The following is a 26,537-nucleotide window of genomic DNA, read 5'->3' as shown; positions in this document are numbered from 1 at the left end:
TAAAAGTGTGGTATTTGCTGATTTATTGTTTTTAATGTCTGCTATTAGAATATGACAAATATCAAATATGACAATATGCTATTATCTCTATGACAAGAGGTTCTTGTCGCTGCTCTATACTCAGTATATAGAACAGCAGCTGACACATGGCAGATGCTCAATAAACATTTAGTGAATTAATGAACAACCTAATAAAAAATAAAGGAAGAAATAAAGCTAACATGTCTTGCCTACAAGATTAAGCTGGTACTCTCAGAAAAAGTTTCAGGAGATAATCCCAGAGTGTTCATTAGAAGTTAGTTTTTCTTTTCTTGGCAAAGTATAAAACTATCTATTACCAAGGTAAAGACCATGAAGAGTCCCAAAATATGTCTGTCATGGCAGTTAGGCAATTAGAGTAATTCTCTGTCAGGCTAAGATTCCACCTCTTAGCAATTCAGTCTTAACTAAGAAGACTTATCAAAAGCATTTGCAAACTGAAATCCATAGGTAATTTAATAAACTCATTTCATTCAACCCCATATCAAATATACTTTCTACAGATCTGGAACTAAGGCTCAAAATGATTTCACTATTTCTCTCCTCTTCTAAAAGAGGAAGTAATGAATACAAATCTATCCCAAAGAGTGCTAAAGAAAATAAGATACACAATCACAAAACCACCAAAGTTACTCAGTCATAAAATTAAGCTTTTTAAAAGCACTATAACCTGAAACTAAAGCTTAGTCCCTCAAAAAGAAGTTCCCAACACACAGATTATTTACTCAGATACAAAGCATGGCACAGGCAAAGGGCTTCAAGCTGAGCATCTGGTGAGTGTGGGTTTAATTTCCAGTCCTGCTTTTTACTAATAGTTATGTGGGCAATTTATCTAAGCCAAACAATAAATCAAGAGTAAAAGTAATATTTCCAATTATGTACAGATGCAATACCCGCTTTCCCAGAGAGTCTCCTGGAAAATGTATCCCACCAAAACAAGAAAAAAGAAGAAGTGGATTTGGATCCTGAAATAAGTCAGCTGCCATAGGAGGGAGGCTAGGATACCCAGAAGACCGGTGACAGGGAGCCCCCCAGAGCAGCCATGAAGGAGGCCCAGAGAGAGCAGCCACAGTGGACTGGAAAAGAGCTGGGGCTGCTTCAGGCAAGAGGCTCCTGAGAGAAAAGCGAGTTGATGAACTATCTATGAGGTTCACTGTAAAGTGACTCACATTTCTGATGGAAAGTTTAGAGATAAATTAATACCATATAAATAGAAAACTAAGCACATGAAATGATTAATTATAGAAAAAACAGAACGTTTTCCTGAAAGGAATTACAAGTATAAGGACGGAAAAAATAATTTTCCCTTTAATGCTCTCAGTTCTTAGCTGGGGCAGTATAACAAAAGACAGGTTTATATAAGAAAAACAAAACAGATGCTTATTAACATGTATACCTCATGTGTTTACGGAAGACACCCAGAGAAAAACTCTTAAGCCACTCAGAGGTGATTTACAACACTGGCTTAAATATCATCTTCATCTAGATTAATAAAAAAAAAAAAAAAAAAGGTGTGGGGGAGGCCAGTTATGGGGAGATGGCCAGGAAAAACACAGTAACCAAGAATGAAATCTGTTATGCTGATTTAAGTCCAAGCCTTCTCCAGCAACAGGAAACTAACCTACTTCTAGGTTAGGGATAGAGAGGGGAGGAGGGACAGACGCCTTTGTGCTGTGCTGTGCTTAGTCACTTTAGTTGTGTCCGACTCTGTGCAACCCCATGGATTGTAAATCCCCCCAGGCTCCTCCATCCATGGGGATTCTCCAGGCAAGAATACTGGCGTGGGTTGCCATGCTCTCCTCTGGGCGATCTTCCCAACCCTGGGATCGAACTCAGGTCTCCTGCACTGCAGGTGGATTTTTCACCATCTGAGCCAAATGGAGGGGAGACAGAGAGCTTTTCTTTCTGTTGCTTCTCAAATGCCTTCTCCTCCAAGAAATATGCCACAGTGACATATTCTTGGGAAGTGGCGTATTCTGCTACCCTTCATAACCACAGTATGTATGCTAGCTGGTTCAAACTGTATACCAAGCTTATTAAAAAATTAGGACAATATTCAGAGATTGAGAGGAAGGCGAAGAATCACGATTTAAAATGGAGCTAAATTTTCATTTTTCAAATTAGGACTTTAATCAGTTGTTAACATGGAAAACTGAAAAATTCTCCAAGAAATAGTAGAAAGAATAATCTTTTATAAAAAAGAAGGTAATTATTAAAACAAAAGCCCAAAGGCTTGACAGTTGTTAGTTCAAGGAAATGGAAATGGAGACAGGTTGGTGGTGGAGGAGGCAGATTTTTTTATATAAGCCTTATAGAAATGTGATCTAAAAAAAGTATATTAAAACATTAACAAAAATGTTAAAAAAAAAGAAGAGCTATCAATGGTATATTTAGATCCTGATACTAAATGAAACTGTGACTAAAACTATAATGATAATAAGCACTTGAGCTTTAGGAAGTGCCCCCAAAGTTTTGTGTTTTTTTTTTAATTATTATTAAAGTATAAACTGTGGAAAATTCTTAAAGCGATGGGAATACCAGACCACCTGACCTGCCTCTTGAGAAACTTGCATGCAGGTCAGGAAGTAACAGTTAGAACTGGACATGGAACAACAGACTGGTTCCAAATAGGAAAAGGAGTATGTCAAGGCTGTATACTGTCACCCTGCTTATTTAACTTACATGCAGAGGACACCATGAGGAACGCTGGACTGGAAGAAGCACAAGCTGGAATCAAGATTGCCGGGAGAAATATCAATAGCCTCAGATATGCAGATGACACCACCCTTATGGCAGAAAGTGAAGAGGAACTAAAAAGCCTCTTGATGAAAGTGAAAGTGGAGAGTGAAAAAGTTGGCTTATAGCTCAACATTCAGAAAACGAAGATCATGGCATCTGGTCCCATCACTTCATGGGAAATAGATGGGGAAACAGTGGAAACAGTGTCAGACTTTATTTGTGGGGGCTCCAAAATCACTGCAGATGGTGATTGCAGCCATGAAATTAAAAGACGCTTGCTCCTTGGAAGGAAAGTTATGACCAACCTAGATAGCATATTGAAAAGCAGAGACATTACTTTGCCAACAAAGGTCCATCTAGTCAAGGCTATGGTTTTTCCAGTGGTCATGTATGGATGTGAGAGTTGGACTATGAAGAAAGCTGAGCGCTGAAGAATTGATGCTTTTGAACTGTGGTGTTGGAGAAGACTCTTGAGAGTCCCTTGGACTGCAAGGAGATCCAACCAGTCCATTCTGAAGGAGATCAGTCCTGGGTGTTCTTTGGAAGGAATGATGCTAAAGCTGAAACTCCAATACTCTGGCCACCTCTTGCAAAGAGTTGACTCATTGGAAAAGACCCTGATGCTGGGAGGGATTGGGGGCAGGAGGAGAAGGGGACGACAGAGGATGAGATGGCTGGATGGCATCACCGACTCAATGGACATGAGTTTGAATGAACCCCGGGAGTTGGTGATGAACAGGGAGGCCTGGCATGCTGCCATTCATGGGGTCACAAAGAGTGGGACATGACTGAGCGACTGACCTGACACAGGCACAGCTACCTGACTGACAAAACACTGATGTGCTCACATCTGGTATCTGTGCACTTCCTCCTTCCTCCCCACAGGTCACAGCTGGACCTGCCCCTTCAAAGCTTAAAAAGTTAAAAAAGAAAACAGTTATCTTAGCACAACTAAGACATTCCATTTATGGGATACTCAATCAGTAAATATTAACTCTCCACCATTGGCCGGGCACTTTAAATGTAAATTTAAATTGAAAACCAACCAAACAACCAAAGAATAAACAGCTACCTAATTGACAAAACAGTAATGTGCTTGCACTGGGAAAGATACATACAAACATCATTAAGGAAAATGAAGTGACAAAGTTGGGAAGCTGGTAATAACGAATAAAATAAAAACTATTTTTGGCACAAATTTGCAAGCTACAGAGTACTGAAATTCTTTACAGAAACATTGTCACTGAGTGGCCTGAGGACAGGATGGTAAGTCAGGAATATTTCCATTTGAATCCCATTTTCTTCTCACAGAGATGCTTTGACAGCAACTAATTAATATTTGCAAAATGCTTAGTGATGAGCTCCAAGTATAATGTGAGTCACAAATTAAAGAGCAGGCACATTTGACAAAATTCAGCGCCCATTTATGATTAAAACTCTTCAAAAAATGAGCATAGAAGGAACCTACCTCAACACAGTAAAGGCCATATATGATAAGCCTGCAGCAAACATTATTCTCAATGGTGAGAAACTGAAAGCATTCCCCCTAAGACCAGGAAGAAGACAAGGGTGTCCACTTTCACCACTATTATTCAACATAGTTCTGGAAGTCCTAGCTACAGCAATCAGAGAAGAAAAAGAAATAAAAGGAATCCAGATAGGAAAAGAAGCAAAGCTCTCACATTTTACAGATGACATGATACAGGACATAGAAAACCCTAAAGATAGTATCTGAAAATTACTAGAGCTGATCAGTGAATTTAGCAAAGTTGCAGGATACAAAATCAATACACAGAAGTCACTTGCATTTCTAGGAACTAACAATGAAAAATCAGAAAGAGAAATTAAGGCATCAATCCCATTCACCATTGCAACAAAAAGAATTAAATATCTAAGAATAAACTCACCTAAGGAGACAAAAGAACTGTACAGAAAATTATAAGACGCTAATGAAAGAAATCAAAGAGGACATAAACAGATGGAGAGATATTCCATGTTCCTGGGTAGGAAGAATCAATATTGTGAAAATGATTATACTTCCAAACCCCATCTACAGATTAAATGTGATATCCCTATCAAATTACCAATGGCATTTTTCACAGAACTAGAACAAAAAAATTCACAATTCATATGGAAACACAAAAGACCCAGAATAGCCAAAGCAGTCTTGAGAAAAAAGAATGGAGCTGGAGGAATCAACCTTCCTGACTTCAGATTATACTACAAAGCTACAGTCATCAAGACAGTATGGTACAGGCACAAAAACAGAAATAGAGACCAGTGGAACAAGACAGAAAACCCAGAAATAAACCCATGCACCTATGAGTACCCTAATTTTGATGAAGGAAGCAAGAATGTACAGTGGGGCTAAGACAGTCTCTTCAATAAATGGTGCTGGGAAAACTGGGCAGCTACATGTAAAAGAATGAAATTAGAATACTTTCTAACACCATACACAAAGATAAACTCAAAATGGATTAAAGACCTAAATGTAAGACCAGAAACTATAAAACTCTTAGAGGAAAACATAGGTAGAACACTCGATGACATAAATCAAAGCAAGATCCTCTATGACCCACCTCCTAGATTAATGGAAATAAAAACAAAAGTAAACAAGTGAGACCTGATTAAACTTAAATGATATTGCACAGCAAAGGAAACTATAAGCAAGGTGAAAAGATAAACCTCAGAATGGGAGAAAATAATGGCAAATGAAACAACTGACAAAGGATTAATTTCCAAAATATACAAGCAGCTCATACAACTGAATACCAGGAAAACAAACAACCCAATCAAAAAGTGAGAAAAAGACCTAAACAGACATCTCTCCAAAGAAGACATATAGATGGCTAATAAATACATGAAAAGATGCTCAACACTGCTCATTATTAGAGAAATGCAAATCAAAACCACAATGAGGTATCACCTCACACTGGTCAGAATGGCCATCATCAAAAAGTCTGCAAGCAATAAATGCTGCAGAGGGTGTGGAGAAAAGGGAATGCTCTTGCACTGTTGGTGGGAATGTAAATTGATACAGCCACTATGGAAGATGGTATGGAGATTCTTTAAAAAACTAGGAATAAAACCACCATATGACCCAGCAATCCCACTCGTAGGCATATATCCGGAGGAAACCAGGGTTGAAAAAGACTCATGTATCCCATTGTTCATTGCAGCACTATTTACAATAGCTAGAACATGGAAGCAACCTAGATATCCATCAACAGATGAATGGATAAAGAAGTTGTGGTACATATACACAATGGAATATTACTCAGCCATAAAAAGGAACACATTTGAGTCAGTTCTGATGAGGTGGATGAACCTAGAACCTATAAAACAGAGTGAACTGAGTCAGAAAGAGAAAAATAAATATCATATTCTAACACAAATATACAGAATCTAGAAAAATGGCTCTGAAGAATTTATTTACAGGGCAGCAGTGGAGAAACAGACATAGAGAACAGACTTATGGACATAGGGAGAGGGGAGGAGAGGGTGAGATGTATGGAAAGAGTAACATGGAAACTTACATTACCATATGTAAAATAGATAGCCAAGGGGAATCTGCTGTATGGCTCAGGAAACTCACAAAGGGGCTCGGTACCAACCTAGAGGGGTGGGATGGGGAGGGAGACGGGAGGGAGGTTCCAAAGGGAGGGGATATATATATATATATATATATATACACCTATGGCTGATTCATGTTGAGGTTTGACAGAAAACAACAAAATTCTGTAAAGCCATTATCCTTCAATAAAAATATAAATTAAAAAAATAAAACAAAACTAGTAACTCATCAAAAAAAGAAAAGAGCAGGTACACACTTGCAAAAAAAAAAAGTCACTGTCTGAGTAAACATTCAACCAAAATTCAGTCTCTTAAGTAAAATTAACAGGAAAGTTTGCACTGAACATTAATATACAAAACATATTTTTAAAAAATTACTTAAGATGAAAAACCGCAAGCCAAGTCTTTTGCAAATAAAGAAAGTGTAGTATAACTTACGATATTTACTGTGAATTTCATCTATTTCCTTTTCTGTTTGGTCCTTTGTAAAAACCATTACCTAAAAAAATGAAATATTCATAATTAAAAATTTTTTTAATGACAAAAAATAAATTAGTACAATAAACTTAAAAGTCTCTAATGTAGATGTTTAAAATTGAGGAAAATAATCTCTCATCCCTGTTTTATATAGACCAAGAAGATTAACTCCTATTTACTTCTTTTAATACTGCAATTAATATATGTTTTACTTACATCAGTAGAAAATGCAGCACTGATTCTACTAGAATATATAAAGCATTAACACAAAAGTCAATTAAATTTCCTATGTTCAATATTTAATTTTTCACATTTATTAGTACAACAGGTTACACAAGACTGAAGAGATATTTAGTAGGTCATTAATAAGGCAGATCTCCCTGTTTGTCTCCTATCTTTTCCCAATCTCTCAAGTCTACCACAAAGGTAATATGTAGAGAACATGCAACACAAAACTTCATATGTTAAATTTCTAGTTCATCTCTAAAAAAAAAAAAAAAAAAAAAATTAAACTTCAAAGATCAAAAACGTACTGACACAATTCATTATAGTCTCCATCTTATAGTTAGCACATGGCTAATAACAAAATAAACAAAAATCCCATTTTTTTCCTATCTGATTATAAACTTACTTGCCTAAAGTTGTTGCTTTCCTTACAAACACGCTACTGATGGCCTAGAAAATGTCTACATGGGAGAGCCCAAAACACTTCCTCCGTGTCAAAGGACACAATGACTATTTTCTTCTCTGATACCCTTTCCTCAAGTTTTGGACCATCAAGCTAGAGGAAGGCAATAGTGAAGGAATTTAGGTCTCTGATTCCCTCAACAAGCTGAACAGATGCTCAATCCTCGTCAACTCTTACAATTACTTAACTTCTCAACCAGTATAATCATAGAATTGCAGAATGCCAGCGCTAAAAGGGGACCTCAGAGATCATGCAGTTCAACCCATGAGTCCTACAGATGAAGATCCTAAGGGACACACAGGTTAAATGGTAAACAGCTTAAATGCAACTGTCAGAGACAGGGTCAATACCAAGGTTACCTGATGTACAGGCACATGACTCTCCCAAAAAACTATAATTCACTAATAAACTCTACTTTGGATTGATTTTGTGCCAGAAGACTGCTAAATACAATAGAATTTTGTACTAAAAATGAGCTACAAGTAAATCATAATACATTAAATGGATAAGTATTCTAGTACATTTCCCATTGAACAGATTCAATACCAGTTTGCTTTAATTTCTAGGGTATTCAACTTTTCTTTCCTTCATTTCTACCAAGATACTTAAAAAGATCATCAACATACACTTTCATTGAGTTTACTAGCTTCAAAACGCATCCGAGTCTTCTCCATATTTTCAATTTCTTGAACTATTTCAGCAGCTGTTAAAACAAGGACAAACAGCCGATATTAATTACATGGCATTGCTCAGTGTACTCTAGTTATATGACCTATTAACACTGAAGCTAGATGATGAGTATACGTGAACTCCCTGTTTGGTCTTTGTAAATATTTTTCTGTAAGTCTAAAGTTATTTCAAAATAAAAGAGGAAAAAAAAAAAAAAAGAACACCGAGTTAAAACATTTAACTTTTACACATGCAATTACAGTTTAAAAAATAACCAGAAGAGACAGCAAAGTCATTTTGCTCTTTCCTTTGAGTAAACAGATATAAACAGCAGTTCCAATGGAATATGAAAATCAATGTTAGTGTGAATTCTATTCTTCGGGGATATCCACTCTAATGTCAATGTACAAAATGTTATAAGAAGCTATTTTTCAAAGAAAGTCAAAGGTCTCTAAATAGCAGGGGTGGGGCGGGGGGAGGTGGCAGGGGGAATGACCCAGACTCCAGAATTTCTGTCAGTAGGTGTAGTTAACAATCACATACATCAAAGAGATCTGGAATATGCTCCATCTCATATGTAAACACCTTTGACTGCAAATACCACAACATTTATCAATGCTATCTTTCTGCCTACTAGGCCAACACATTAAGACTAAGGTACATATGGTGTGAGGGAAAGAACCACAAGCCCTGACACACAATTTATACATAAAAGGATACTATGTCTAGAAAGGAGTGTAAATGATGGACAACAAACACACCATTAGGCATGGTTGACACTGTTTAGGCTGGATAACTGGTAAACAGGGGAAATCATATTCTTCACCATAAGAATCTAAATTCTATATAAATTTATACAAAATCCCTATTAAAAAGTTTCTTACAAAACCCATAGTCCTTGAGAGGATCATTTAAGAATGCAATTATCTCAAAGTTTATTTTTCAAGGACTGAGAGGTACCCCTTGCCTCCCTAACCTAATATCATTAAAACCAGTAGAAACAATGTAAACAGTCTCTATGAGCTGAACAGCTAACATAAATTTACTGAATCATGGTATAACAGAAAAGCAAAGGTATCACTTGCATTCTGCCCAATCCACTCACACAAGTATCACTCAAGATACAGAACATCTGGCATATTACTCTCTTCTAAGATATTAAGGAGACTGTATTAGGACTAGATGCAACTCAAGAGCTTAAATCTTTCAGGGGGACTTCTGATTCTGTTTATGATATAAAGACCTGGATATAGTGTCACTCACACCCTAGTAACAAGAAAAGCCTGAATAACTTACAAAACTGTAACTCTTCTTGAATCTATCAGAGCTAAGTTCACAGAGAAACCAACTAGCTTGAAATCTAAGGAAAGTCAGATGCCTTCGCATCGGGAGCTGCGTTAGGCATTACTGACAAAATGGAGGCATGGCCCCAGCCCCCTCTCCTCATTCCGCAGGCAGGGTCCCGGGATGAAGGAGTTAGGCCTTGTAATTCTGACTTGTTTTTTCCTCTCCTTGGCTGAGTTGACTGAAAAGGAATATTAAGGTGCTTATTGTTCTTGAGAGGAGCGTGAGAAGGCACAAAGCCTTCTGAAGCTGTGCTCAGAGAATAATTCATAAAGTTAATCATTGACATTTGTTTAAGGACTTTTACAAAAGAGTGTTCCAGTATGAGCACATAGGCCGCAGCTTGAGGCCACGGGAAGGATTGCTACTGAAGCCTATTTGTGAGGAAAATGTTTATGGCAAAGGAGTTTACTTAATTTAGGGCTTAGAAATGATTAAAATAGTTAGAAGTTAAAGATTTAAGGAATGTTATAAAGTTAGCATTTTTTACTATAGCTTATAGAAGTTAGGAATTTTTAGAGACACTATAGTTAGAAGCCTTTTTAAGAGATAGTGAGCTCAGGATGTTAGGGGCAAACAGGATTTAGGAAGATAAGTAGTAAACTGAGGAATGTAGCATGAGTTACAATGTAATCACAAGTTAACTATAGGACACATTAGAGGAAGTAGATAATAGATGGTAAGGCTGATTCTGAGAATCACTGAAGCAGAAACTCTGTTTGAAGAGCAACAGTGATTTATGGACATAATAAATCTGGGTGAGGGGAAACTGAAAATGTCAAACCTCTGACCTAATGCTTTTGTAAAAGTATAAAAGAGAATCTTAAACTTGAAATAAATAGGCAGTCCAAGAAAACTGAGAGGCTGCCTCATCACCGACAGCATTCATCTCTTCAGGTTGAATCCCTGGCTGCTGGAGCTGGACTCTGGCACCTTCAAGAAGACAGTCATGAGTACTGGCTGACAAAATTAAAACAAGGATAATCCTACTGCTGGGTAAGAAGATTTCAGATAACCTTTCTAATGGATTGTAAAAGGCCAAGGGTGAACCACCATAACTGCATAAAAATCCTGGGAAGCTCAGATGCGGGGCTCACACCAAATTCAAGGTTATTTTCTATAGACTTTACTGGGTATTCTTAAGAACTACTGAAGGAAGGGTGAGAGTCAGAAAAAGTATCCCTCCACATCCAAGCCTCGGAAAGGAGAACAGCCTCCACTGCAGGAAGGACATGAAGCCCCATTCCTCTAACCCTTAGGAAACAAAACCGTTAAGCCACTGAGCGAAGGTCAGCAAAACTGAAGACCCCAGAGCACAGGTAAATGGAGACAGGAAACAAACAAAATCCTCTACTCTGGCAGAGAGGTCAGGAAACCCTGGGCCCGGATCACTAGCGGACCCTTGCCACTTGGGGAGGCACAGGGTCACTGAGAGCCCCACCCAAGACCCAGGATCAAGGGCTTGCCTAAGACAGAGGCTAAGCTAGAAAAACAGTGAACAACCTCATGCCCCCTACCATGAACAGGACCTCCATGTGATAAGTAGCTGTAATCAGCCACTGGGAGAGAAGTGAGCATGGAAAGAAACTTTTTCAGGTACGGGTACACAGGGAAAACCTAAGTGTGAGTGAGGCAGAAACATTTTAAAAAGAAAGTTCTGGTAACTCAGGCACCAACCTAAGCACAGGGGATATGAAACTGGTGGTCAACTACAGATAACTACAGCAACAAAAAAACCCAATCAACCACACACACAGTAAAACCAATCAACCACACACACAGTAAAGTCCTAGCAGAAGAGGAGACAAGTGCATTTTTCAGTCATTCACACTATTTACTTCAGTATTTAGCATCTCAAATATTGTCTGCTTTTAACCAAAATTTACAAGATATACGAACAAGCAAGCAAATTACAATAACAAAATCAAACTCAGATATCACCCAGATTTTAGAACTACCAGCCATGATATTTAAAATAACTATGATAATATGCTAAAATATCTAGTGGAAAAGATGAACAACATGCATTAACAGACGGGTCATTTCAGGAGAGAGATGACACCATCAAGAAGAATAAAATAGAAATGTTAGAAAAAAAAAAAATTAAGAGAGATACTTGACCCAGCTAAGGAAAGAACTGGTGGACTTGAAAATGAGATTGATGGTATTACCCAAACTGAAACAGAAAAAAGGGGGAGAGGGAAACACACAAAAAAAAACAGGAGTAGAGTATCTAAAAGCTGAGGGACAATATCAAATGGTCTAATAAACATGTAATAGAAATCCCATAATAAAAAAGGAAGAAATATTTGAAGACCTAATGGCCAGAATCTGCTAAATATAATGAAGATATCAAACCACAAATGCAACAAGCTCAAAGCATATCAAGCAAAATAAATAACAACAAAAAATAACAAAACAAAAACACAACAATATAGACAGAGAAAATCTTGCAGCCAGTCAGAAAAAGGGATTTACTATACAAAAAAAAGGCCAAGTTACATCACGTTTCTCATCAAAAACTATTCAAGCCAGAAGAAAATGGAATGAAAAAGTGCTGGGAGTGGGTAAGAACCCACGGACCTAGAATTCTATGTCAATGGAAATATTCTTTAGAAGTAAAAGAGAAATAAAAACTGAGACAAACAAAAACTGAGAGAACATATTATTAGCAGACCAGTACCACATTAAGTGTTAAAGGACGTTCTTCAAGCAGAAGAAATATAAAACCAGAAATTCATCTTATAAGAAGAAACAAAGTGCTAGAAATGGTAAAAATGAAGATAAATAGGAAATATATTTTTCTTATTTTTAACTCCAATACTGTGGCCACTTGATGAGAAGAACTGACTCAATGGAAAAGACCCTGATGCTGGGAAATGTTGAAGGCGAGAGGAGAAGGGGACAACAGAGGATGAGATGATTGGATGGCATCACCAACTCAATGGACAAGCTCCAGGAGTTGGTGGTGGACAGGGAAGCCTGGAAGGCTACAGGTAGTCCAAGGGATCGCAGAGAGTCAGACACGACTGAGTGACTGAACTGAACTGAACTGACTCTTAACTGCTATAAAAGATAATGGTCTGTTTAGAGCAAAGTGTCTTTGTTCAGATTTCTTACTAGGAGTAAGGAGGAAACTACACAATGAAGACACTGACAAGGTGATCAAAACTGCCATCACAAATGAAGGGCACAAAGACATCAAATCCCTCCAGATGAGATGTTCTGAGGACAAAACATCACTTATATAGTATTCTGGCCACAAATGCCAACCTGGATGTAATTATAACAAAACACAGGGCAAAGCCAAAATGAGAAACATTCTATTTGGGAAAAAACCCAACAATAACAAAGACTGTATTCTTTTAAAATGCCAATGTCATAAAAGACCAAGCAAGGCGTAGGAACTGTTCCAGAATGAAAGAGATTGAAAGGACATTACAACTAAATTTAATATTGTGATTCAAAACTGGATCATGTACTGGAGTGGGGAAACAATCTATAAAGGCCATTTTTGGGTCAACTGCTGAAACTAGAATAGAGATGAAAGTTGATACTTGTACTGCAGCAATAAAAGAGAACATCTCTTTTTCTAGGAAACACACAATGAAGCATTTAGCAGACAAGATTATACGCCCTATTCTCGGTTTAATAGAAAAATATGTGTAAATAAAGAAGCACACACACAAACATATATATTAATACATAAAGCGAATGGGACAAAATGCTAATAGGTGAATCTGTGTGCAGGGTATCTATGTATTCTTTATGATAATGTTTCAAATTTCCCATAAATTCAAAATTATTTCAAAATAAAGGTTTTTTTTAATGCTAAATTAAGACTTTCAGACAAATAAAAGCTGAAGGAACTTGTCTCAACAAAACGTGTGCATTACAAGAAAGATTAAATGAAGATTTTCAGGCCAAAAGAAAAAGATAGAAACCTGGTTTCTAAAAGCAAAGAAATGAAGAATAACACAAACAGTGAAAGTATAGGCATATAAAGACTTCCCTTCTCAACTTTTAAAATCTTTTTAAAGTAAAATTGACAGTTTAAAGCAAAAATGGTAAAGAATAATGAGATTTATAACAAAGAAGACAAATCTATGACAATAAAACCGGGATGGATCAAGGTCAAGATGGTGGAACAGGAGGATCTGGGGTCCATTCTTCCCCTACATCAAGAATACATCTACAAGTGGAACAATTTGCACAGAGCACCTGCTGAACACGAGTAGAGGACCTCAGACACCTAAAACTAAAGACGGAAGGAGTGAAGTCCTTATGTAACACATAGTATAATGTTATTTGAATGTGGACTGTGGTAAGTTGAAGATACAAATGGTAAACTCTAGAATAATCACTAGAAGAACAGAGATACAGCTAATAAACCAATAGTGAAGATAAAATATAGAATTAAAAATAATCTAGAAGAAAGCAAGAAAATAAAGCAAAAAAACAAAGAATGGACAAGACAGATAGAAAAGAGCAAGTTGGTAGACTTAAATCCCACCAAACAGATTAAATGTAATGAAAAAGTTTTAAACTCTACAATTTAATGGCATATCTTGTCAAATTAAATTTAAAAAGCAGATCCAAACCATAGTTTAAACACAATATGTTTAAAGAAAAAAGTGAAATAAGGTTATTACTCACAGAATATTACCAGAGACTAAAACAACTATTTCATTATAATAGATTAATTCATCAAAAACACATACCAATACTAAACACACATGCACCTAATTGGTGACATTCAAAAATGTAAAGAAAACAGAATATACTGAAAGGAAAAATTAAAAACCTATAAATATCCTTTGAGATTTCAATAATGTTCTCAAATAAGTGACAGAATCACTAAACATAGCATCAGTAATGATGTAGAAGACTTGAGTATAATACTTTAGCAACTTTACATAATTAACATTAGAGATCATTGAACAAATAAAGCAAAATTTTCAAGTGCCTAAGGAACACTCACCAAGGAAGACTTAATGCTGCATTATAAAACAAGTCTCAATAAATGTAAAGGGTCCAAAATCATACAGAACTGCTTCACTGGAATCAAATTTGAAATGAATAAAAAAAAATATCTGAGAAATACTCAGATATTTGGAAACTGAAAACACTTCCAAATAATCCATGGGTCAAAGAAGAGATCACAACAAAAATCAGAAAATATTTTAACTGAATGAAAAGGAAAACGCAAGAGAAATAAAAGCATATGGCTACATACAAATCTATAAGCCCATGTTCATAGTAGTTTTACCCAGAAGAGCCAAAAACTGGAGACAAGTCCAGTTGCCTATTAGTAGTCATTTATTTATCATTTCAAAATCTAGACCATTTCCTTTACCCTCAAAAGTTCTTCTGCCCAGTAAGTTCCCTCCTCCTTACCCTTAAGCCCCTGGACATACTGATCTCTTCTACGCCCCCCAAAGTTTTGTCTTTTCCAAAATGCCAGATAAATGTTTTCAAAGTATACAGCATGTAGTCTTTTGTATGTCAATGCTTTTGAGATTTATCCACATTGTTGCATTTATCAGTAGTTGATTCATTTTTATTGCTAAGCAGTGCTCCACTGTATGGTTCCACCACAATTTGCATACAACCATTCACCTATTAATAGACAATCTCAATAAACAACATAGCTGGAGGAACTACATTACCAAACAGCAAGATCTACTATAAATCACTCATTAAATAATTAAGACACTGCAGTAGTGGCACAAGGATAAATAAATGACCCTATGGAACAAAACAATGTTCAGGCCCACACATAACACAGCTATTTTCAAACAAGAGGTACTAACAATTCAAAGTGTACAGGATGCTTTTTCAATAAATGCTGCTACCTCAATTAGCTGATCATATGGAAACAACACAAGAGAATCTCACCTCTTATCATGCAACATATGCTTAAACCAGTTTCAGATAAATTGTAGGCTGAAAGGTAGATGCAAAAAGAATAATGCTTTTAGGGAAAAAAAAAATGATCATGTGGTAGGCAAAGACATAAAAAGTAGTATCTGATGGAAAATGCAACAAATTGGATACAAAATTTAAAATTTCTACCTTGCAAATGAAGCCATTAAGAGAGTGAAAAGATGAAAGGAGATTAAGCAAATATATACCCAGGAAGATCTGTATCCAGAAAAATTCATGTAATCCCAGAAATAAATTAAGAAGCAATAGATCCACAACATAAAAAAATTGGGCATAAGACTTAAATGGATATTTAACCCAGGAGAATATCCAGATGGCCAATAATTATATAAAAATATGGTGAACACTATAAGCCACTAGAGAAGCAAAAATTAAAACCATGAGATACTACCATGGACACACTAGACTGGCCTAAAAGGAAAACTCACAATACTGATGATGATAATGATGTGGAAAAAATGGAATTCTCATACCTTCCTGATGAGACCACACACTGGCACCTGGGTTTCTTTCTGTACCCAGGAAAGTTAAACGTCTGCAAAAACAATTTCACAAGTAGGTATACGTAATGCCTAACAATGTGTGCCTATGACCACCAAGAGACCTGTGAAAGATTACTCATAACAGCATTATTCTTTAAGAGCCAAAGAATGGAAAAACCCAAGTGTCCGTCAACCATGGACATTTGTATAATATGTCCTATTCATATAATGGAATACGCTATAGCAACAAAAATTTTTTAAAAATCACAACTGTACACAAAAACATGGACAAATCTTAAAAACATAATGTCGTAGAAAATTAAGCCAGACTCGAAAGAATGTGTAAGCTGCTTATTATTCCATATTTAAGATAAAATATAGGCAAAATGAATACATGGTTTTAGATGTCAGGAAGGTGGTCATCTGTGAGGATAAAGGCAGCAACGGTTGGGAGGAGTGGGCTGGCCTTCTAGGATTCTGGCAGGGCTCTGAGGAGTTGCTACAAAGGCACCTTCCATGAACTTTGTGATAATTCACTGAACAATACCTTTATAACTTGTGTAATTTTCTGTTTATATATTATACCTTAATTTTTTTTAAATCAGGCAATTCTATCCATATGTTAATAACTGAAAGAACTCCAAAATTTGTGAGGTTAAGTGGAAAGAACTATTAAGTAGTGTGTCTGTAAAACAAAATTTTGATGAAATAATAATAATCACATATATTTCTGGGTATAACAATCTTAATAATCTAATGGTAACATCTATTCTATGCTAACTACCTGCTAAGGTACAATGCTAGGACTTTACATGCATTTTATCATTTAGTCTGGACAAAAACACTATGAACTACTTAATGGGAGAGAAAACCGAGGTCAGATATAAGTAACTTGCCCACAGTCACCCAGTCATAAAGCTGCAAAACTAGGATTATCTTATAGGCAATGCTCTCTCAAGCAACCCTCATATACATGAGAAGCTGGTAGCGGTGGTTGCCTCTGAGAAAAGAAGGCGGACAGAGACGAGCTGAGAGAAAGGCTGATTTATCACAGGACACTCTAGATATCTTCTGAAGGAGTGTATTTGAATGTTTTAGCTATTATCAAAAATGTATTAAAATTTTCTCTGTGGTTTTAACCCCTGAGTCATACAAAACTGCTTTATCCAGAGGGTAAATAAAATTCACTGTTTTATTACTTTACCTGATTTAGGATGCAAAGCATCACACTGAGCATTGTACATGTGTACAAATTCTTGGTGCCTTTTAATGAGCTGCTGTTTATTTCCTTGAACAGATAATCCATGCTGTTTTAGCTTTTTCTTTAAATCTCGATCTGAGAGCAAGTTATATACAGTTTTAGGCAGCGGCTTCCTTTTGTGAACAGAACTGAAAAGGAGGAAAAAAGGGATCACTGAAGGTTACTGTGAATTATCAAATGCTTTTCATGTAAAATAGTAATTTACCTTCTGCTCAATACCAAGGTGACTGGGAGAATTGTAGAAACATTAGTATAAAAATGGAAAAGAGAAGAAGGATCAAATTTGTGAATCAAGTTGACAGTATTCACATGACAGTGACGCATCTGAGGTGGTGGTGGGACTTTCAGACAGAAGGGTCTAGGTAGCAGCCAATACTTGGAGAGTCAGGTCTCAGACAGAGATCAGGCCTAAAGATGCACACCTGGGACTCATGCAGTAGGCTATGGACTAAATGCTATGAGAATGTAGGATCACACTTATATGAAATCATTCAATTCTTCACCTCTTTAAAACATATTTTTCCTAAAATCTGCCCATGGTTTCCAGGGAAAATCTCCATAAAAAGCTAGCTATCTCAGGTTATTAAGAGTACAAATGCTATCAAGGGTCAGGCTATAGATTTTAGAATATTATCATACACAGCTTTCTTAGAAAAAATTCTGATGCATAGGCAAAACTGCCCTCTTAAGCTCAAAGCAATCAATCATTTTGCAAAAGCACTAGATGAACTAAAAGAAGACCTGTTGAGATAGTTAGGTTTACTAAACTTATATGCTGAAGAAAGAAAGATTTCAGAGAGTTGATGTGTGCATAGTATTCTTGTGGGATCATCTTCAAAAGAAGACAACTGAAAACAATAGCAAGAAACACAGCAGTGTTTTTTTTTTTTTTTTCAACTTCAATTAGTTATATTAACAATAAATAAGCATTATAAAAAGTGTATTAACAAATGTAATGCAGGGAGCCCAGCCTGATGCCCTGTGATAACCCAGAGCGGGGATGGGGGGATGGGAGGGAGGCTCAAAAGGGAGGGGATAAATGTGTAATTATGGCTGATTCGAGTTATATGGCAGAAACCAATACAACATTGTAAAGCAATTTTTCCTTCAATTAAAAAAGAAAAAAAAGAAAAGAATAAGTGTATTAGCAAAATCACCACCTGGGGACTTCCCTGGCAGTCCAGTGGTTAAGACTCTGCTCTCCCAATGCAGGGGGCCCAGGTTTGATTCCTGGTCAGGGAACTAGATTCTGCATGCTGCAACTAAGATCCAGCACAGCTGAATAAAAAAATCAGTAAATATATATATTTTTTAAATTGCCACCTGGCTCTTCATTGTATGTTCATGATGAACATAATGATAAGCACTAAGCTGCAATTATAAATATAACAAAGCCCAATCAAATGACTTTCTTCTACACCCTCCAAAAAAACAATTAATAAACATTACTTCTTTCAATGGAATATGCAGAAGGCAAGCTACCTAAGAATATTAATGACTTGAGAAAATCTCATAGACAGGAACTCCTTGATGAATTTTAATCGATCTAATCTGATTATAACCTAGCTGAGTATGTCACCTGGCTCAATGCTACGGCAATTAGGTGCTTAATAAATATGTATTCAATGTAGACACTACAACTGCAATCATTTTTAAATGAAATATCAAAATTTCAGATAACAATTAAAAGAAACTTGAAAATAATATGCTTATGCAAAAAAAACCACAAGATTTTACAAAGGACTTGCATATACCTAGTGGGCACAAGGCCATGCTGCTCAAACTTTAAAGCACCTCAGAACCATCTGGAGAGTTTATTAAAAATGCAATTTTCAATCACTTTGCCACAGAAACTACCAATTCTGACTCAGCTCAGCTCTTAAGTGGGGATCTAAAACCTCTATTAACAAGGTTCCACGTGGAAATCTAATACAAATGGTCCATGATCATACGAGAGAAAACAGCTGAATACAGACTGAAGACAACCAAACATTTCTCCATTAACCAATACCACCATTTCCTGGCAAGATTAGTTCTTCTATGCTCCGTCAATAAAGATTAAAAGTCAGAAATAACTGTTTAATTGCAGAAAACCCTGAAAACCCTCAATAGATTACATTTTTCTGAAGAGTGTTCTTCTTGTAACGACAGCCTGCCTACTGCACTCACTGATTATAGGGATAGTGTAAGTCACACATCATGTCCAACTCTTTGGGACCCCGTGGACTACAGCCCACCAGGCTCCTCTGGCAGGCAAAAATACTGGAGTTGGGTTCCATGCCCTTCTCCAGGAGATGTTCCCAACCCAGAGATGGAACCCAGGTCTCCTGCACTGCAGGCATATTCTTTACCATATAATAGCTGAATAAAAAATCACACAAGGTAGCAAGTCCTAAGAAACATTTTGAAGGAGTTTATACAAGAATACTGTAAAGGACAATTCATTAAGTCTGTACCTAAAACATGTTATTTTATTAAGGATACATGATTAAGCTTATGACTGTGAAATTCTAATGGAAAACTATTTGTTCACTGGCATTTACATTGAAAAGCACCAGCAGAAATCAACAATTTCTGTCAAGAATTTTAAAATATGATGTATTTAAACACTGCTATATTTAAAATGGATAACCAACAAGGACCTACTATGTAGCACAGGGGACTCTGCTCAGTTGTTATGTAACAACCTAAATGGGAAAAGAATTTGAAAAAGAACAGATACATGGATATGTATAACTGAATCATGTTGCTATACACCAGAAACTATCACAACACTGTTAATCAACTATCCTCCAATATAAACCAAAAAGTTAAAAAAAAATTTTTTTAACATGAAGTCTGATAAATGTTTCCTAAAACATGAAAATGACACTGATCTTTCTTCTACAATTTAGAGAAACAGCAATGCATTTAAGGGTCCTCAAAATCTGAGGACAGCAAAAGGAAAAGTATTCTTTGATCACCTCTGATATGAATCTACAAAGGATGATAAGGGCTGTCATCCACGTTAAGAAATGGCCTGTTGGGATACTGTAGAGAAATTTTTTTAAATATCATATATTCTTTTATGTGACCAGAGTCCAAGATCAGGATGTCACTAAAGAGAAAGGTGGTTCAATGTCTCCCTAAGTGTATCTTCACAAATGCAAACTTTGCAAAATGAGTTATGAGAACAAAAAGGTTTTAGGGTTAAATAAATTTAGGAATTACTGGATTAAACAAAATCCAACAATTATGTTTGATGTAGGAATTCTCAAAGACTTCAACACACTAACTTGTACAGTGAACCTTCCTTTAAGAGAGAGAGACAGAAAACGGCGCTCCTGAATTGTGCTAGAGTAACTGGCAGGATTATAGTAATTCCACAGAGCTCTTCAGAACCACAGCTGGAACTTGAACTTAATTATACATGGATGAGTATATCTTTGGATAAACTGACAAGCTAAGTGTGTGAGAAGAAATATGATGGATGCATCTAGAAAAAGAGCAGTCCAAGCAAAATTATCAGTGCTGATTCCTTACTCTTCAAAGAGAAAATGCCCAGCTTCTATATTCCCAACTCATTCTTTAGGGAAAAAAAATTTCTAAAGAAATTAGAAATTAAAAGATAAATTAAATTAAATGAATTAGAATGAAAGATTCTTCATTAGACCATTAGATTCTCACTGCTACTGCTAAGTCACTTCAGTTGTGTCCGACTCTGTGTGACCCCACAGACGGCACCTTACCAGGCTCTCCCGCCCCTGGGATTCTCCAGGCAAGAACACTGGAGTGGGTTGCCATTTCCTTCTCCAACGCATGAATGTGAAAAGTGAAAGTGAAGTCGCTCAGTCGTGTCTGACTCTTAGCGACCCCATGGACTGCAGCCTACCAGCTTCCTCCATCCATGGGATTTTCCAGGCAAGAGTACTGGAGTGGGGTGCCACTGCCTTCTCCGAGATTCTCACTGCTTATGGGAAGTAATCCTTGTAATGATCCAGTTTCTTTATCCAAAATCTCAACTAGGCAGCCTAAAAATCTATTCTCATCAACAAACTTACCCACTAGGGGTGAGTACTATGCATTTAAGACCTCACAGACATCTGTCACAAGGAGCTAAGGACCACAGTGGCTATCAGACACGGACGCAGGGAGAGATGGGGGATGGGGACAGCACAATCCTCCATCTCCACTTGAATGGACAGGGCCAATTTTATCTGTTCTATGTTATGGTTCACTGTGCATTTTCACTTGAAAAAAAGGTTCTCCTCAGAGGAAAAAGGTTAACTATCATGCTTAAAAACACTACAGTAAGAACTGTCAATTGGTGCCCCTCACTGTAAATCAATAAAACATTGCTGTGCTTTATATGTCAGCTTTTGTAAATTGTAACAGCAAGAGTTTGTCCCTCGGAACCCGCATTCACTGCCGATTTACTCATAAAATCTAAGTGACGCCATTTTACCTTTAATCACACACACACAAAACCCAACAAAACAGTCCTGCCTCATCAGCATGGTTTCTGGCAAATACTCTTCCAAGTTTTTCCAAACAAACCAGACATGAGAACCAATCATTCTGCTCATTCCCACATCCCATTAATTTCTTCCATTTCCTCCCTCTCCTCCCCAGATCTTTGAATTATCACCTGTTCCCTCCTCTTTCCATCCTGATTCAGAAGAAAGGCTCTTTCTGCATGTCAAAGACACTTCATTACTGGACTTTTGCCTTCTTGCTCCTTGTATCATCTGCCCTCTCCCTGGAGATAGTACAAAAATGGATGCTAAAGGCTTATATAATTTCCATTCTAAAAAATAAAATCTTCCCTGATCTTGCTCCTTATTCCTTCCCCAAACTGCCGTCTCATCTCACGTCTTCCCTTCAGCATCCGACTCATCTAATTTGTGGCTTCAGCTTCCTTATTATCTTCATTACCACGGATTATATAACACCTTGCAAGGTAACTTTGATTAAAATTTTATTAACTTACATGCGTAACAATAATGATCAAGTTTAATAACCTATCATGATTTTGATATATAAGGGAGGCAAAGTAGCATGAGCTTCGGTAAAAATACTGGGTTGACAACTTAAATTATCTCACCCGGGTAGTTGGCAGGGGACATACACATAGACATGCACACACACACACACACACATACAAACACACACACACACAAACTATATTTCACACATTCCCTTTTGAATCTGCCCCACAGACAAACTATACAACTTCAAATTTATACATATGCAATCACCAGGGAAAATCATTGCCTTCAAAATGCAAGCCTACTGATTGCATGCTTCCAGGAAAAAGTGGGTATTAAGAGAAGAATATCTGATTTTCATTCACCAATGCTTAACAGAGCCTGGTACATGGTTATGTGCTTAATAATTATTTGTTGAATGAATAAATGATTCTGTATTTTCTAAAAAAAAAAAAAAACAAAAAACCCTTCTGTACTATTTAATGTTATGTGCATACAGTATATCATGTGTATATAGTAATTATTCAGAATTTTTTAAAAAGCTAGATTTTACTAATTAAAACTTCTAAGATTCCTAAGAACCAAAAAAAAGATTTGATGTGTTCTATATTCAGAGTCTAGCCTTGCTTTCTCGGGCCAAGGGCTTTATGGTAGTTCTAAAATTCTAAAAGAAGAAAATAAGCCTAAAAAGAACTGAATTCTAAATCGAATTTCTTATTAAGTCAAATTTTATTAGCATATAGTAAATTATATTTGGCAAGGTGGGATTGTGGAAAGAACAAGGAGAGAGAATAGACTGTCAGACAATATTTTTAAAAGCACAAGCTAAAGTGACTAAAGTGGCTCAACGATTATGCTTCACTTTCTTACCTTCTGAGGCTTTCTTTCTTCTCCTCACGTGATAAACAGCTGTCTAAGTGCTTATTAATGTGATTTTCTGGAATTTTAACCCCACAAACAGGACAATCCACTGTATTTTTCAAAAAGAGAAAAAGATTTTATTATTTGTAGAAAGAGTAAAAATAATACAACCAGGTATCTTTCAACAACTAACATTAAAAAATAAAATCCAACCTTAACATGTACTTAGAAAAGCAGAAGAGAAAAAGAAGGCCACCTCAGGGCAGCAGGAGGGGAACAGACTGCTTAAGTGCAACAGCCCTTACAAGGGCTACATTGTGGAAAATCACATAATTAGAATCCTGGCCTAGAAGAAGAGATTTCAAAGAAGTCTGGAATTAGTTTTAGAAAGTGCTTTAGTTAGAAATTAGAAAGTGCTTTAGTTAAATCTTTTTTGCCAAGGCATGACCAAACTATAAAACTAATCTTGAGTTTATACTAAGTCTTAGGAACCATTCATGTACAGCACTGAAGCAGTCATAACAACCTGAGTAAGATAAAAATATTTGCCAGAGGAGCAGAGTGGGGGAAGGGTATGTAGAGCTAAATAGAAACATGAATTGGTTGGACCAACTACTGCTCAAATTATTAATGACTACAAATTTGTTCATTTAGTCCTCATTTGTAATGAAAGGCATACCTCATTTTATTGTACTTCATGTTATTGCACTTTGCAGATACTGCATTTTTAAAACTTTTTAACAAATAAAAGATTTGTGGCAACCCTGCATTGCCAGATGATGGTCAGCATTTTTTTTTTTTTAACTGAAGCACAGTTGATTTACAGTGTTGTGTCAGTTTCTGGTATACAGCACAGTGATTCAGTTGTGTGTGTGTGTGTATATATATATACACACACATATACTCTTTCTAATGTTACTTTCCATTATGGTTTGTTACAGGATATTGAATATAGTTCCCTGTGCTACATAGTAGGACTTTGTTGTTAATCTTTTTTATATTTAACAGTTTGTAACTGCTGCTGCTGCTGCTAAGTCTCTTCAGTCGTGTCCGACTCTGTGCGACCCCATAGACGGCAGCCCACCAGGCTCCCCCGTCCCTGGGATTCTCCAGGCAAGAACACTGGAGTGGGTTGCCATTTCCTTCTCCAATGCATGAAAGTGAAAAGTGAAAGTGAAGTCGCTCAGTCATGTCCAACTCTTCGTGACCACATGGACTGCAGCCTACCAGGCTCCTCCGTCCATGGGATTTTCCAGGCAAGAGTACTGGAGTGAGTTGCCACTGCCTTCTCCGAGTCTGTATCTACTAATCCCAAACTCCTAATTTATCCCTACCCCACTCCCTTCACCCTTTAGTAACCATGTTTGTTTTCTACATCTGTGAGTCTCAGAAATAAGTTCACTTGTGTATATTTTAGATTTCACACATAAATGATATTATAGGGCATCTGTCTTTCTCTTTCTGATGTACTTCACTTAAGTATGATAATCTCTAGGACCAACTATGTTGCTGCAAATGACGTTATTTCATTCTTTTTTATGGCTATGTAATAGTCCATTGCATACATGTACTATATCTTCCTTATCCATTTATCTGTCAATGGACATTTAAGTTGCTTCCATGTTTTCCATGTTTATGGCTATTATGAATAGTGCTGACATGAACATAGAGGGGTGCATGTACGTTTTTGAGTAAGAGTTGTCTCTAGATATATGTCCAAGAGTAGGATTCCTGGATCATATGACAACTCTTTATTTTTTGTTTACGGAAACTCCATACTGTTTTCCATAACAGTTGCATCAATTTACTTCCCACCAACAGTGTAGGAGGGTTCCCTTTTCACACAGGCTTTCCAGCATTTGTTATTTGTAGACTTTTTAATGATGGCCATTCTGATCGGTGTGAGGCAGTACCTCATCCTAGTTTTGATTTGTATTTCTCTAATAATCAGCCTAGTATTCTAAGTCCTAAAAGATGATGGTGTTAAAGTGCTGCACTCAATATGCCAGCAAATTTGAAAAACTCAGCAGCAGCCAAAGGACTGGAAAAGGTCAGTTTTCATTCCAATCCCAAAGAAAGGCAATGCCAAAGAATGCTCAAACTACCCCACAATTGCACTCATCTCACACATTAGCAAAGTAATGCTCAAAATTCTACAAGCAAGGCTTCAACAGTACATGAACCATCAACTTCCAGATGTTCAAGCTGGATTTAGAAAAGGCAGAGGAACCAGAGGTCAAATTGCCAACATCTGTTGGATCATCAAAAGAGCAAGATAAGACCAGAAAAACGTCTACTTCCACTTTATTGACTATGTCAAAGCCTTTGACTGTGTGGATCACAATAAACTGTGGAAAATTCTTAGAGAGATGGGAATACCAGACCACCTGACTTGCCTCCTGAGAAATCTGTATGCAAGTCAAGAAGCAACAGTTAGAACTGAACATGGAACAACATACTGGTTCCAAATCGGGAAAGGAGTACATCAAGGCTGTATATTGTCACACTGCTTATTTAACTTGTATCCAGAGTACATCATGAGAAATGCTGGACTGGATGAAGCACAAGCTGGAATCAAGATTGCCAGGAGAAGTATCAATAACCTCAGATATGCAGATATGAGGCAGAAAGCAAAAAAGAGCTAAAGAGCCTCTTGATGAAACTGAAAGAGGAGAGTGAAAAAGTTGCCTTAAAGCTCAACATTAAGAAAACAAAGATCATGGCCATCTGGTCCCATCACTTCATGGCAAACTGATGGAGAAACAGTGGAAACAGTGGCTGAGTTTATTTTTGGGGCTCCAAAATCACTGCAGACGGTAACTGCAGCCATGAAATTAAAAGATGCTTGCTCCTTGGAAGAAAAGTTATGATCAACCTAGACAGCATATTAAAAAGCAGAGACATTACTTTGTCAACAAAGGTCTGTAGAGTCAAAGCTATGGTTTTTCCAGTGGTCATGTATGGATGTGAGAGTTGGACTATAAAGAAAGCTGAGTGCCAAAGAATTGATGCTTTTGAACTGTGGTGTTGGAGAAGACTCTTGAGAGTCCCTTGGACTGCAAGGAGATCCAACCAGTCCATCCTAAAGGAAATCAGCCTTGAATATTCATCGGAAGGACGGATGCTGAAGCTGAAACTCCAACACTCTGGCCACCTAATGAGAAGAACTAACTCATTTGAAAAGACCCTGATGCTGGGAAAAATTGAAGGCAGGAGAAGGGGATGACAGAGGATGAGATGGTTGAATGGCATCACCAACTCAATGGACATGAATTTGAGCAAGCTCCAGGAGTTGGTGATGGACAGGGAAGTCTGGCGTGCTGCAGTCCATGGGATCCCAAAGAGTCAGACACAACTGAGTGACTCAACTGAACTGAGCAATAAGCCATTTTGAACATCTTTTCATGTGCCTACTGGCCATCTGTATGTCTTCTTCAGGGAAATTTCTATTTAGCTCTTCTGCCCATTTATTGATCCAGTTGTTTGTTTTT

General features: G+C 37.0%; 1 protein-coding gene and 1 non-coding gene across 6 annotated transcripts in view; one reads left to right on the top strand and one right to left on the bottom strand.

Moving 5' to 3' along the window:
- RAD18 (RAD18 E3 ubiquitin protein ligase) overlaps positions 1–26,537 on the bottom strand; it is a 110,869-nt gene that overhangs the window by 61,766 nt on the left and 22,566 nt on the right. For all 5 annotated transcript variants that reach the window (XM_006070763.4, XM_006070764.4, XM_006070766.4 and 2 more), the window contains exons 6-9: positions 23,056–23,155; positions 17,162–17,346; positions 8,143–8,219; positions 6,790–6,850 (exon numbers count right to left, since the gene is read on the bottom strand). In XM_006070763.4, the coding sequence (XP_006070825.3) occupies positions 6,790–6,850; positions 8,143–8,219; positions 17,162–17,346; positions 23,056–23,155 (423 nt within the window). The remainder of the gene's footprint in view (positions 1–6,789; positions 6,851–8,142; positions 8,220–17,161; positions 17,347–23,055; positions 23,156–26,537) is intronic.
- TRNAG-CCC lies at positions 18,388–18,460 on the top strand. Its single transcript has one exon. It is a non-coding gene; the product is annotated as a tRNA-Gly (tRNA).

The sequence above is a fragment of the Bubalus bubalis genome, chromosome 21 (genome assembly GCF_019923935.1).
Source record: "Bubalus bubalis isolate 160015118507 breed Murrah chromosome 21, NDDB_SH_1, whole genome shotgun sequence".
In the NCBI taxonomy this organism is placed as follows: Eukaryota; Metazoa; Chordata; class Mammalia; order Artiodactyla; family Bovidae; genus Bubalus; species Bubalus bubalis.
This window is presented reverse-complemented; position numbering and strand designations above follow the sequence as displayed.